Below are 14,094 nucleotides of genomic sequence, written 5' to 3'. Positions count from 1 at the left end.
CGGAACCGGAAGGCGCCTCCGGATCCTTCTCCTGTGACCTGCTGGACAGAGATTGGGAGATTTCGGACAGCTCTGACGACAGATTCGGTGAGAAGGTCAAAATATAAGAACATAATTGCACACTCTCCCAAGAACAACGGGAAATTTTGTCCGCCTTACAAGGCGTGGCTCAAGCATATACAGAAGGGATCCCAAAGAAAGAATTAAAACAGTTATTGTTGTGGGCAAGGCTTAATTACCCACTTGCCGAAACATGCCTGCTATTCGAAGTGGGGTTTTGGCAGGAAATCAATAGGCACTGATATTTCTTAGCGACAAAAAAAGACGAGACAGCGTTAAAGCTGCTCTCGCCGGCAAGAGTAATGTTAGAAAAGACATTTCGGTACAGTCGAAAAGACTGGGAGAGCAACGAAAAGTTGCGGCACCCTCAGAAGGAGGGTGGGGAGCAAGGCTCCGGAAAAAAAAATTAGCTCTGGCCTCAAGAAGCCAGGGGGAAAGGGCTCTCGAGAAAAGAGAGCAGGAAAAAATATTAAAGCCACCGGTCCCAAAACCCAGAAACCCCAGGAAACTCCTAAAGCGTCCTGAAACTCCGGAGAGTACAGGGGAGTCAGGATCGGAAGGGGGGGTGAAGGGGGACAGAGAAGGGATCGGGGGGACGCTTCCTCGCGGGGGCACGGCGCGCCAGCGGCGGAGCCGGCGGGGAGCGTGGGTGAAGAGATACCAGGAGACACATGTCCCGGTGCGGCTTTTGTCAGCACAGCGCCGGGGGGTGGCGGCCGCCCCGGAGACGCGCGCGGCGGGCAGAACTCGCAAGAACCCGCGGACAAATTCGGCTCGAATTGCGGGGCGGGGCGGGCCCGGGTGCCAGCGGGGGGCGGGCCGTACACACCGGCGGGAGGAATGGACACAGAGACAGAGTCAGGGGCAGACCGAGGGAGGAGACCTCGGAGGTGGAACAAGGGGGGGAGAGTGACGTCAGCCCGGGAGAGACGGGGTCGGCTCGGAGAGCACCCATGCACAGGGAGTAGAGCGCGGGCGGGGGCGGGCCCGATCCCCTGTGACGTCTCGGGCGAGGAGGGGCCGTGCTCGGGATCCTATGTCCGAGGGGCTCCACACCCTCTTCAGACTTGGTACCTCTGGTTATAACCCTCGGAGTCCCAGTCCCTTCCCTTCAAGGGAGATGTTCTGGTGTTCAAGCTCCATTTCCAGCTGAATTAAAAGCCAGGCAGACACGGTCTCAAACGAGATCACGAACACGGCAGTTGACAGGACGAGGGGTAGTCGAGCTCATGCTGTCATTCCAGCTGGGGAGGCCGGTGACAGCGCCACCTAGTGGGAGGCAAGGGTTTCGCTTGTATCTCCACAGATCGAGATCTGACGTGGGTGTCGGCACGACACGTGAAACCATTTCGAGTGCGAGAACATGAAAACGCGGATCCGAGAAACAATGATCCAAGTAACAAAGAGACGAGTACTCAGACAGGAGTCGAGACTCAGATGGCACAAGACGACTCGGAAGAGAAATAAAAAGAAACTAAGGACTTTGGGGGAATTCTCTGTTAAGGTCCTGAATGAAAAGCGAATAATGATTTCATGCAGAAGCGGAATTATGGCTTTCATGATGCTTATGTGCATCGTTCTTTCATTCATTGCAGTAAGCAATGGGGGTAATATACCTATTAGTCAGCAAAATGTGTGGTAGAATTCTTTGACATCTCTCCCATTTGGAGAGGAATTTTAAGGGTAGACTTCTTTGACATCTCTCCCATTTGGAGAGGAATTTTAAGGGTAGGATTCTATGTTTTAATAGTTCTCTTAGTCCTGATACTTGTTATCCCATGCATATTTGCATGTTTAAACCACGCTATGAATCGGATAGCAAAAGAAGTTTTCCTGGTGCAAACAGAAGGGGGAGATGTGGGATCTCAGCACCTCAGGACTGAGGTGCAGAGAAGAGACCGAGACCACCCTTGGGGGGCTCAGGAGTCCTGGAATGTTGCCAGAAGTGTCTGGTGGCAGGACTTTGATCCTACACAGGAGATGACACCTGTATGAGGACTGGGAGGATTTCACTGGGGTGAATGGTGAAGGGATAAGTTAATTAAGGTGTAGAACACAGGGTTTAGGATTTCTGTACAGGGGGGTCTAGAGAAGTAAGATGGAGGAATTGGGGCGTGTCCTGTCCTTCTTCTTCTTCTTCTTGGCCTCCATCTTCTGTGGTGATGGTGGCACTTTGGGATTGGTCTTTACTAGGAGTGCACCGGTTAATAAGAGTAGAAGGTATTGGGGAAAAATTATAAATATTGTACACGTAACTTCGGGTATAAAGATAAGTGACCGCCCCAGGGGCTGGGGAGTGTGCCCATGGCTGACTTGCTGTGCAGACCTCTGTCGGGCTGAAAGAAAATCTTTTAGATAAACAATTAATAAACACCGAGACCGAAACAAGATCAGAAGTCTCTCCTCGTCCTTTGAAGCGCGGGCTGTCCAAGGCCACTCTGGGTCTTTCCAGGCCACCTAAACAGCCGGGAGAAACAGAAAACCGACAAGCATAAATCAGCAAAAAGTGAAACACATGGAAACCGACAACTCCCAAGCACTTTCCCACAAGAACTGCTGTCCCCATGGGGACAGTATGGGACATCCCCCACACCCTGTGCCCCAGGTGCCTCTGTCCCCACAGTGCCACCCCCACTGAGCCCTGTCCCTTCTCCCTTCCAGCCCAGACCCTTGGCCTTGCTGGTGAGTCCTCGGGAGATGCCATGGCCCCATCGTTCTGTCCCCAGCCCCACGCTGGCCCTAGCAGGCTGGTGTCCGCTTTCACCCACAGGTGCCCAGACCACCCAGCTCCTGGTGGAGCCCCCCTGGAGGCCAGCGGTGCTGTGGGACCGGGTGACACTGACCTGCCAGGGCTCGAGGAACACCAGTGCCACCACCTGGTATAAGGACAGCACTGGGGTCAGGAGGGACCTGACAACTTCTCTGTCAACATGGAAGGCACCTACTGGTATGACAGACCCGGCACCTGGTGCAGCCCCCCCATGACAGTCTCAGATGGTTAGGGGGGTTTGGGTTGAGCCCCAGGCTGGCCCCCACAGGGACCCCGAGGGCTCTGGGTGGGCTCAGCTCCATGGGTCGCCTCCTGTGTGACCAGAGCCTGTCCCCTGCTCTGGGGACATCCCAGAGCATCTCAGAGCGGGGAAAACTCATGTTGGAATTGGGTGGGATCCAATGGGGAAATCCCCATGAAAATGGGACCTACAGTGTGACAAGTCCCCCTGTGTCCCTCAGGCTGGCTGGTGCTGCAGGAGGTGGCGCAGGCGCTGCTGGAGGGGGCCACACTGACACTGCTCTGCTGGGTCAGGCAGAACAAACCGCTCAGTGACATTTACTTCTACCATGAAGAGAAGCATCTTAAGGGGCCCCATGATGGGACTGAGCTGTCCCTGTCCCCGCTGCAGCTGAACCACAGTGGCTGCTACCGCTGCAAGGGCTATGTGAGCCATTTAGTGTTCCAGTGGAAGGAGTCAGAACTGGTGACAGTGACAGTGCACAGTGAGTGCAAGGATGGGGACAGGGAAGCCCATCATCCTCCAAGGGTTTCCCCACCACTGCCTGAATCCTTCATCCCTCCCTTTACTCCTCCCTGTGTCACACAAAATTTCCCAAGTCCCTCTTGGTTTCCCCCATGACTGCACAGTTCCCACTTGAGATCCCTCATCCCTCTCTTTGTCTTCCCCATCCCACCCTGGATTCCCCACACCTTCCAAGGTCCCTGCTTCACCCTCTCGCCTCCCTTCCTTCCCTGGGTCCACCCGCCCATCTCTAAACCTCAAATCATTCCCTGAGTCTCTTCAGTCTCACTTGTGGTTCCCCATTCCTGCCTGGGTCTCTCCACCTTTCCATGGGATCTCGCCATTGTCCCCACGTCCCAGCATGCCTCCCAGGGTCCCCTTCTGCTCACTGGGATCCTGTCTGCTCCCATCCAATCCCCTCTTTCCCCTCCTGTGTCCCCCTGCCCGTCCTGGGTCCCCAATCCCTCCTGTGTCCCCCTCCCACAGGAGTCCTGCCCTCGGGGGTGTCCTTGTCAGCACAGCCTCTGGGGGACAGGTGGCACTCAGGGACCCCCTGGTGCTGAGCTGCGCAGTGGCCATGGGTACAGGTCCCATGTCCTGCTCCTGGCACCAGGAGGGCTGGGGGCACTGCTGGGCACCAGTCCCAGCCTGGAGCTGCACCATGTTGGAGACAATGACAGCGGCCAGTACCGGTGCCAGGTCAGCAACGGGGACAGCGTGGCTGAGAGTGACCCCCTGAATGTCACTGTCCTGGGTGAGCGGGATCCTCAGGCTGTGAGTGACCTCACCCACATCACCCCCATCCCACCTTGCCCGTGCCAAGTCTGTGTCCCCACAGTGCCCGTGGACAACGCCATCATCCCCGGTCCCCTGGCACACCTGGTGTGTGCAGGTGAGAATGTGATCCTGTGCTGCTTGATGCAGGTGGGCTCAGCCCCTGTCACCTTAACCTGGCTGCACAACGGGCTGGAGGTGGCCCGGGGTCCCCTCCTGGAGCTCAGGGACATCGACGTGGGACATTCAGGCACCTACCAGTGCTTGGCCACCAACCAGCTGGGACAGGACGGGCACCGCGTGTTCCGGGCACTCAGCCCAGAGCTGGCCCTGGAGGTGACACCTGGCTCACCCTGGGTCACAGGTGGGGTAACAGATGGTCACCAGGATGTTCATGACCCCCATGGTTCAGGGTGACCCCAATGTGTCTCCCTCTGTCCCCAGCAGTGGCTGTGAATGTTGGAAGGACCCTCCTGTTCCTGCTCCTGCTCTTGGCTGTCATTGGGAGCTGTTACTGGTGGCACCGCCGGGGTGGGCGACAATGGAGGGGATGGGGGTCCTGGAGTGAGGGGGAGCCCCCAGAGTGGGGGCTGAGATGAGTAGCACCCAGGGCCCCTGAGTTGGGGGACACTGAGCCTGCAGTGACCTTGGCTGGGGGTCCTGGGGGATCTGGGTGGAATTTGGAGGGTCTTGGTTTGACTTCAGGGCCATTCCAGCTGGGCCTTGTGGAACACTGAGGTGGCACTAGGATGTGCAAGGATGTTGGGGGATGTTTTTGGGATCCTGGGGGGGTTTGGGGGGTGCCCCTCTCTGCCAGGCTTGCGGTTCTGGGGACTCAGAGGGTGAGGGGTACCACAGGGGTTGGGGACCCTTCAGTGGTGTAAAAGTTCTGGGGGGCTTCAGGGGTGCTCAGATTTTCTTGGGGGAGTCCTGAGTCCTCTAGGAATTGGGGCTGCAGTGGGGATTTGGGGGTCCCATGGGTGGTTGGAGCTGCCAAGGTCCCTGGAAGGTTCAGGGGTCCCGGGGTCCCCACCGTCATCCCCTCCCCTTTTCCTTGCAGAAACTAAGAAGCTCCAGGACAGGTGAGTTGGAGGCTCTGTCTGGGACTCCCCTTTCCCCCTCCCCACAAACCATCCAGATCCCCCCCTACCCCCACAGGGTCCCCCATGGAGGAGGGGGCTGGTCTCAACACCCACGTGGTGGGCACTGAGTGGGCAGGGGGTGTGTAGAGTAGGTTATCCTGGGATACGTCACCCACAGATGTCACCCCCACCCAGGTTCCCAGAATTGGTGTCAGCCTCACGGTCCCCACAGGTGTCCCCCGGCACTGCCCCACCTCATGATCCACAAGGTACCAAAGTGGAGCTGTTGGGACCCCACAAGGGACAGGGGGACCCCCATGACAACAAGAGCGTGCTGTGGCAATGGGGGCACTGGAGGCACTGGGGTCCCTGCCCCAGGGCACCCCCCATGCATCCTCCCACCAGGATACTGTGCTCCCGTGCTTTGGGGTTGCCCACGAGTGGGGGGGGTCCCATGTAGGGCTGCCCAGTGCTCCCCATTCCAGTGTTCCCAGTCTCCTAGTACAGCCAGGAGCTCCCCCTTCCTGTCCCTGGTTTCAGAGGGCATAGAACCCTTGTCCCTCTTATAGGACCCAAAACGCAGAGTCCTTGTCAGGTTGTTGAGCAGATCCTTGTCGGATTTGGAGGATTTTTGGGAGTCACCGCACAGCACAAACAGTACCCCCTGCCAGTTCCCAGGGAAACTGCACCCTCTGTTTCCATGGCAACACACACCCCATTCTCATAGCAACAGCATCCTATCTCCATGGCAACCGTCACCCATTTTCATGTCAGCAGCCCCCTGTCCTCATGCATTCAGACCCCCCCCAGTTCCATGGCAACAACCTTCTGTTCCCATGGCAACACCCTCCTCCCAGTTCCCACTCCCACAGCCCAATCATTACCATGGAAACAGCATCTCATTCCCATGCCTACATCTGCCCATTCCCACAGTAACAGCCCCCCAGGCCCATGGCACCTGTAGCCCCCATTCCCATGCCCACCCCTCCCTGTTCCCATGGCAACATCCCTGTTCCCACCCCCCACAGCGCATGCGCTGCCCTGTCTCCACCTCTCCATCTCTCTGACTACATTTTCCATCACCCCCCACGGCCCGCAGCACGGTATGGCACTCAACCGCTCCTCGGAGTTAATTTCCCATCGCTCCCCACAGCGCGGACGGGAGGGGCGGGTCTCTACGGTGGCCGTCACGGGCCCGCTCTCGTGACACGCGCTGTGCGCGGATGCCAAGATGGCGGACAAGGAGGGGGAAGCGCGGCCAGGGGTGCAGAACAGGGCCGGGGAAGGATCCCCGGGCAGGCCCCACGTCGTCCACATTGTCAAGTCCAAGTTGGGTTATGGCTTTAACGTCCGTGGGCAAGTGAGCGAAGGTGAGCAGCTGCGCGGTGTTACGAGTAAAAAAAGGCTACCCATTTTTTTTTGTAAAAAGGTTGCAAAGTGAACAGGTTGGACCAGTTGCTGCCGAGGTGGAGTTCTACCTGTTTGTTATTGTAATCACCAGTTGTTTTCGGTAACTACTTCTTTTGTATCGGTTAGGCCCTGCCTGTGGCTAAGTTGATAGCCCTTCTCCCCAGACAGTGAGAGGGGACATGGTAGGGGGCATCAGAGGGCATGCAAAATAACTTCAGAACCAGCATGCCATGGGAAGCCACTTAACCACACTTACCAAAAAGACCCCCAAAACAACGAGCCAACACAGAATTAAGAGATCAGAATTATGTCTGGACGTGAGGAACAAAGTACCGGGCCTGCAGAGATGCTGAGAACTTTTGTTGCCTCTCGCTCTGAGCAAAGACCTCAGCTGGAGCCAAGACCCCGGGACAGCAAAACCTGAAAGTTGAGAGAAATAGGAGGTATAACCCCGCTGCTCTTGTGAGGACGGTGCCCCCAACTCTGCTCTCTTAGGGCACAAAGCTGCACGTTTCTTCTCTTCTGACTGCCCTTGGGAGCAATGACGGAGAAGCCGCAGACCAGTCGAGCCTCCCAACCTTGAGCTGATCACTTTTCACAAAGGCATTAAAAGGAGAAAAAGTCCCCTGCCCTGTTCATTTCATGCAGCATCAATAGCAAGCTGTACGCGCCGCTGCAGAGCATCAGCGCCCTGCTGGGCGGAGGGGCTGTCGACCACGCCGGGGTGCGCAAGGGGGACCTGGACTGCCGGAGCAGTGAGCACGGGAGGGCCACCCAGCCACAGCCCCCCTGCGGCCGGGCCCGGGAATGCACCCCACACACAGGGGCAGTCCCGGGGGAGTGGGAATGGGGGTCCTGAGGGGGCTCTGGGTGCGATGAGGGGGCTCTGGGGGCCATGAGGGGGCTCTAGGGGCCCGGGCTGAGAGGACACCGAGCCCTTGGTGTGGTGTTGGGGTTCTGAGGGGCTCTGCGGGGCTTTGGGTGAGGGGATCATGAGGGGGATTGGGACCCCCGGACATTGGGAGGTTTTGGGGAATCCTGAGGGGGCTGAGGGTCCTTTGGTGAGGTTTGGGGGTGTTGCAGGCTCTGAGAGTCCCCTGGTGAGGGTGTGACTGGGGAGGAGGGGGAGCCCCTGACCCTTGGTGGGGATTTAGGGGGTCATGAGGGGGCTGAAGGTTCCTTGGCGAGGACGTCATGAGAAGGGGTTGAGACCCCTAGCCCTTGGTGGGAATTTGGCGGGTCCTGAGGAGGATGAGGGTTCCTTGGTGGGCATGTTGTGAGAAGGGGTTTAGACCCCCAGCCCTTAGTGGGAATTTGGGGGGATCCTGAGGAGGCACCAAGGGGGCAGAGGATCCCTTGGTGAGGTTTAGGGGGTCCAAAAGGGGGGTCTTGAGGGGGCTGAAGGTGCCTTGCTGAGGGTATCATGAGCCCCCAGCCCTTGAGGGGAATTTGGGGGGTCCTGAGGGGGGTGCTGAGCCCAGACTGAGCCCCACAACCCTTGCTGGGGGTTTTGGGGTGGGGTCTTACAAGAGCCTCTCAAGAGGGAACCCTTGAATTTCAATGTGGGGACCCTCCTGAGAAGGTTGGGAGGGAATTTTTAGGAGTAAACCCCTTGGATTTCAGTGTGAGGACCATCCTGGGGAGGGCAAAGGAGCATTTTTAGGGATAAACCCCTTGGATTCCAACCTGCAGACACTTCCTTCCCATTCCTGGCTCTTGTGTTTTCCAGCTGCTGCTTTTTAACACCCAAAATTGTAACTTTGCCCCAGAAAACACCTTCCCATGGGAATATTCCTGCTGTGTGGAAACTCATCTTCCTTTCCCCAAAAAATGTCCTTAAACTTTGTGGCTGAAATCCCTCAAACCCCAGCGTAGGGTTTGGTTTTCAGGGATCCCTCCAGATCCTCCCACTGTCGCACTTCGCACTGGGTCGGTTAAGTCCAATTACTGATTAATTCCAGGGATTTCCAAGCTGCGGGAATGTTTTGCTGCCAGCTCTGGAAGTCCAAGGGGTGTGAGGAGCTGTCAGGACCTGCCCGTGGCCGGCGAATCCCGCAGAAATCTGGGATTTGGCTCTGTCCCAGCTGACCCAAATTCCCGATTCTTTGATTTTTCCATGCAGGAGAAGTACTGGGAGCAGGAGAAATTCTGTACCTGGATGTGCCAATTGGGGGAGCAGCATTCCCAGGCTGAGGGGGGAGGGTTTTGTGGGCACTGGGATGAAATTTTCCCTCATTTTTGAGTATTTTGGGGAACATTAAAAAAGCTGTGTTTGGCATGAGAGAGTGGTTTGGAGCTTGGTGCTGGAATTCTGAGGTTCAGTGGCTGGTCCCAGGTGAGGGCTGGGGGATGGTGTGTGAAATAACTAAGCCCTGGGGTTAATGATGGTTAATGAAGGGGGTTTGCTTGTGGTCTCCCAATCCTGGTATCCCTATGGGAGGTGGAAGGATTGGGAATTTCCTCTTGGTTTATCCGTTTATTTCCTGGGAGTGGTGGCTTTAATTAGTCCCTCTGTACTGTAGGGCTGACAGGTTGGCTCTTGCCCTATTCCAGTATTTAGGTATCCCAATATTCAATATTCCAATATTTATGTATCCTAATATTCAATATTCCACCAGTATTCCTGTATCCCAATATTTCCATAATCCAGTGTTCCTGCATTCCAGTATTTCAATTTCCCAACAGCCTTGCATCCCAGTATTTCAATATTCCTATGTTTCAGTATCCCTGTGCACCAATATTTTAAGATTCCTATATTTCAATATTTCAGTATTCCTGTGTTCCAATATATCAATATTCCAATATTTTAATATTCCTATATTTCAGTTTCAGTAATCCTGCCTTCCAATATTTCAATATTCCAGTATTTCAATATTCCAGTATTTTGCTATTTCAATATCCCAGTATTCCAACACTGCCGTATTCCTATTTCCCTATATTCCAATATACCAATATTCCCATAATTCAATGTCCCCATATTCCAATATCCCTATTTTTCAATATTTCAAGATTACCCAATTCCCATAGCCCAGCATTCCCATATTTTTCTGCAGAAACCGCCCCAAAATTCCCAAGTCTCATCCCTGTTCTGGCAGCATGAAAGCCCCCTCATTTTCCTCAGCTCTGTGAAAGTCCCAACTCCTGGAATTCCTGGAGGAGGAAAAATAAGCCAGGAGTCCCAAAATAGCTCTGATTTCCCTTCTTTTCATGGGAGCAGCGGGATCGGGGTGGGAAATCCGCTCTCCCGGCCACCCCGGTTCCTCCAGAGGGAACTCCCCAAAATCCAGGCCCTGGAGCTCCGGGAGGAGCTGCCTGGGTGGATTTGGGATGTTCAGGGTGTTGATGCCATGCAGGATTTCCTTCCCACCTCCTTGAATTCCCAGCAGACCGACCCCGAGGAGGGGAATTTTTGGGGAGGAAGAGCCTGAGCAAGGAGGTTGTTCTGGTCCTGAGGGATTTCTGCTGGGATTTATGGGAGATATTTGGGATGTGGACACTCACCTGTGGCTCTGGCACTCCACAGCTCATCCCTATCCTGTAAAACCCTGGAGATCACTCATCCAAGTGTGTTTTCCATGAAAAGCCCACTCTTCCCCATCCTTATCTGACACCAACGGATGCTCCAGGTCTTTTTTCCATCCTTCCCTCCCTGATCCAGCATCCAGCTCCTCCCTGTGTCTTCCCAGGCTCTGGAATGCTCTGGAATCTGCATGGACAGACAATGGGAGCTAATTGACCTCTTGAGTAAGGCCCAAAATGTTGATCATCACCAATCCACCAGGAAGAGAAGCTCTGGAGCTGTTTGAGGAAGGACAGAATGGAGGGAAAAGGGATTTATCCCTAACACTGAGTGGGAAAATGGCCGGATTTAGGTGGGGTGGGCAGGGCTGGGGCATCCTGGATCCCACCAGACTTATTCCTGCTGCAGGGAAACCTCTGGAACAGGTGCAGCACTGGGAAGGTGTCAGATTTTGATGGAATAACCTCTGGAATTGGTGTCTTCCCAACATTCATGGGTGAGGCCAAAGGCTTTTCCCTCAGGAGGTTGGACTGTCCCTCTCTCTGTGGGCTCAATTTCCATTTTGTGGGATGGGAGAAGCCAGATCTGCCTTGGAAAGGTCTGGAATGGTCTCTACACTGCAGTGGGAGCTGCTGGCTCAGTACATTCCCAGTGTTCTGCTCACCAAAGGCACTGCTGGGAATTCACCCCAGGAACAGGCAGTGGGAATTTCCTTGTCCAGAAGCTCTGAGGGGTCTTTAACCTTGGAAAATTTAGGAAATGGATTGGAAGTGGAAGCTAAAATCTCTTTGATCACCAGCTGATTTCTCTTCCCATTTTTTCTTTCCCCTTTTCCCCTTTTCCCCCCTTTTCCCTCCCCTCTCCTTTTCATACCCTCTGGAATTTCTTAGATCCTTCATGCACCCCATCCATTCCCAGGGGTCTCCATCTCCAGGATGCTCCTTGCCCAGTTCCTCACAGTGAATTCCCCTGACAGACCCAAAGTCAGGGAATTTTCCCAAATCCTGGTGGAAAATGACTCAATCCCTGTCAGAACAGGAACCCCGGAATGTTTTCTATGTCATGGGGCCCTTGCTCATCCATGTTGGCGTGATGGGAATTCTGCTTCGTCCTCACGCTTTGCCAGCAGCTCTGCTCCTCCAACTGGAAGATTCTGAGATTCCAGGATGTCCCAGCCTTTGCCAGCAGCTCTGTTGTTCCCAATAGAAGAATTCAGATACCAGCCCAGCTGGTGGATGAGATGTTTTCCACACTGCCTCCATTATATCCAGGGAATGCTGCACTGGGCTGGGGAGCTTCTTTCCAGCTCCCTGGGAAAGGGGTGGGAGAGGAATTGCATGAGAAATCCAACCTCCACCTTCCACCCATTGAATCCAAAGCTTTTCCCACCAGAACCTTCCCATGGAATGAGGGAACAAGAGACTCTTCTATCCTGTAGTGGGAAATGCCAGAACCTCCTGCTCTGGGTAGAGCCCCTTCCACATTCCCAAAAAAAGGGATTTATCAGAGGAAGCTGCTCCTGGAATGCTGCTGGGAATGGCTCTCCTGAATTTCCCATCCAGCTCTAAAGCGGCCGGAATCAAAACCAAGGGGGCAGGGGGGACCCTCAGGTGCTGGCTGCCACCTGGGGCTGGGCAGAGCAGGGCTGGGCAATGGCCATCCCTGTGCAGTGGGGCTGGGCCATGGCTGGGCCCCACCCTTGGATGGACACAACAACATCAGCCCCTCCACAATACACATCACTGTCCCAACAACATCACAATATTTAATCAACAATATAATCAATCATGTTATATCAATTCATATAATGTCCAGTGAAAGTCAACTTCCATTAACTTGTTTCTCACAGCACATACCAGTAAGGAACTGTTATTCCTGTTCCCACATCTTTACCTAAAAGCCCCATAATTTCAAAGTTACAATAGTTCAGAGAGAAGTGGGTCGTATTTTCCATTGCAAGGGAGGTTCCCACCTTGTTCAGCTTCCTTGATAGAGCTGAACAAAGAAACACCGTTTCTGCCAGTTTAACCAAAGAGCTGCATTTTTGTCCCAGGAGCAGGGAACCAGGTGCTGTGCCCCCTTGGAACTGGGATGGGCACCAGTAAGCCACTTTAATGGGTGCACCAGGAGGGGGACTGCAGAGCCACTAAGCACATGAGGGTTAAGAGGAACAAATCTGATTTGCATTTATGTCTCAACATATGTTACACATGAGGTGAAAAATGACTCTGTGGGTTGTACATGTGCTGGGAACCCTGTCCCTGGCGAGGCTTCAAACGACAGAGAATCCGGAGAGAAAGCTGCAGTGATCGGGCTGTGAGTGACCCCTACTGGCTGGTGGGACAGATGCCTGGGAAAAAATATCCGGGAAAATCGGGCTCTGGAAGGACTCTTTGCAAATAAAAGCATCAAACTGTGACACAACAGGAGCGTTTTGCTTTGGGTTTCTTGGAGAGATCAGGGGCTTGCTCGGAGGGTCAGATTCGCCCTCCTCCCCATGGGATTCACATTCTCTGAACCTGGGAGAAGCAAAGAATGATCCAAACAATTCTCATTTACTGCTCCTGTGTTGTTCACAAATGGAATGCATTGTGGAAGATTGTTTATCTGAAGGAAATTTGTCATTGGATTCTGGTGTTTTGATTCACTGTGTTTTGATTCACTGACCAGTTGAATCCAGGTGTGTGTGTGTTTGTGGGGACTGTCGGTTGAAAGTCATCAGATTGTGTGCAGTGGAGTGAAGTTAAGTGCTTGGCAGATTCAGTTTAGATGTAATGTAATATAATATAGATTAATATAGTACAATAAAGTAATTTATTAGCCTTCTGATAGGATGGAGTCAGATGCATCATCTCTCCCAGACACTGGAAAAAAATATCACCAATACTTCCCCGCTGCCTTTTCCTCCCTGGTCCTTCTTCCCTCTCCGTATCCGTTCTTCCCTGCTTCACTGCTTCCCCGAGGCAGCTCAGTCCTGCTCATCCTGGACATTCCTTCATTGCTTTCCCTGATGGAGCAGATGCTGCCTGCACCCACCTGCCTCCTCTGCCATGTTTCCCATGCTGCCCACAGCCCCGAGCCTGCTGCACCTGCCCACCACAGCCCCAGCCCCCACAGCCAGCCCAGAGCCACCAGTGCCGCAGCACCAGCCTGCAGCCATCGCTCGCCCATGCCCAAGACACACATGTGCCATCCTTGGAAATCACGCCCAGCCACTCACAAATGCCATGTGGGCTCGCCCTGGCTTGCAGCACACACACTCCATCTGCCGAGCTGGTGCCCACAGAGCGCCCGGGCTTCTTGTGGTAACGCTGTCCCTGTCTTCTGTTTCTCTCTCTATCCTTTTCCCGTTCTACTCCCTTCTCTCCCCCTTCAGTACGAATGCTTATCCTCCTTTATCAAAAGACAGTTCTCAGATATAATATTGCCACTTTTGTGCTTCATTTTCATCTGAGAAACCTTTCAGCAAGAATCCTCCCCAGTTCCCCCTTTTACAGCGGGATGGGACAGGGGTAGTGGGAGGGGGAATGGGGAAGCCCTGGGTGTACTGCAAGCACTGTGGGGAGAGAATGGGGCAGTCCCTGAGGGTACTTGGGCACTTGGATGGGGCTGGGGAACCCCTGCAGGTACGAGCAAAGGGATGGGGGAGCCCTTGTGGGTACAGGGAGAGGAAATGGGGAGCATAGGGTGCCCTGTATAGCCTCCCCCTGAGGGATGACCACCTCCCTTGGAA

The 14,094-nt window shown here is 54.4% G+C and overlaps 1 protein-coding gene across 1 annotated transcript; it reads left to right on the top strand.

The window, feature by feature from the left end:
• The first annotated feature begins 362 nt into the window (after positions 1 to 362).
• LOC131093324 (Fc receptor-like protein 4) lies at positions 363 to 6,638 on the top strand. Its single transcript, XM_058040484.1, is given in 15 exon segments — positions 363 to 438; positions 756 to 881; positions 1,367 to 1,471; positions 2,722 to 2,742; positions 2,831 to 2,950; positions 2,953 to 3,057; positions 3,292 to 3,555; positions 4,062 to 4,097; positions 4,100 to 4,197; positions 4,200 to 4,329; positions 4,414 to 4,713; positions 4,794 to 4,880; positions 5,410 to 5,431; positions 5,664 to 5,700; positions 6,585 to 6,638. Coding segments are annotated over 15 exon segments (1,581 nt in total).
• Positions 6,639 to 14,094: the final 7,456 nt, after the last annotated feature.

Source organism: Melospiza georgiana, chromosome 25 (genome assembly GCF_028018845.1).
Source record: "Melospiza georgiana isolate bMelGeo1 chromosome 25, bMelGeo1.pri, whole genome shotgun sequence".
Taxonomy (NCBI): Eukaryota; Metazoa; Chordata; class Aves; order Passeriformes; family Passerellidae; genus Melospiza; species Melospiza georgiana.
This window is presented reverse-complemented; position numbering and strand designations above follow the sequence as displayed.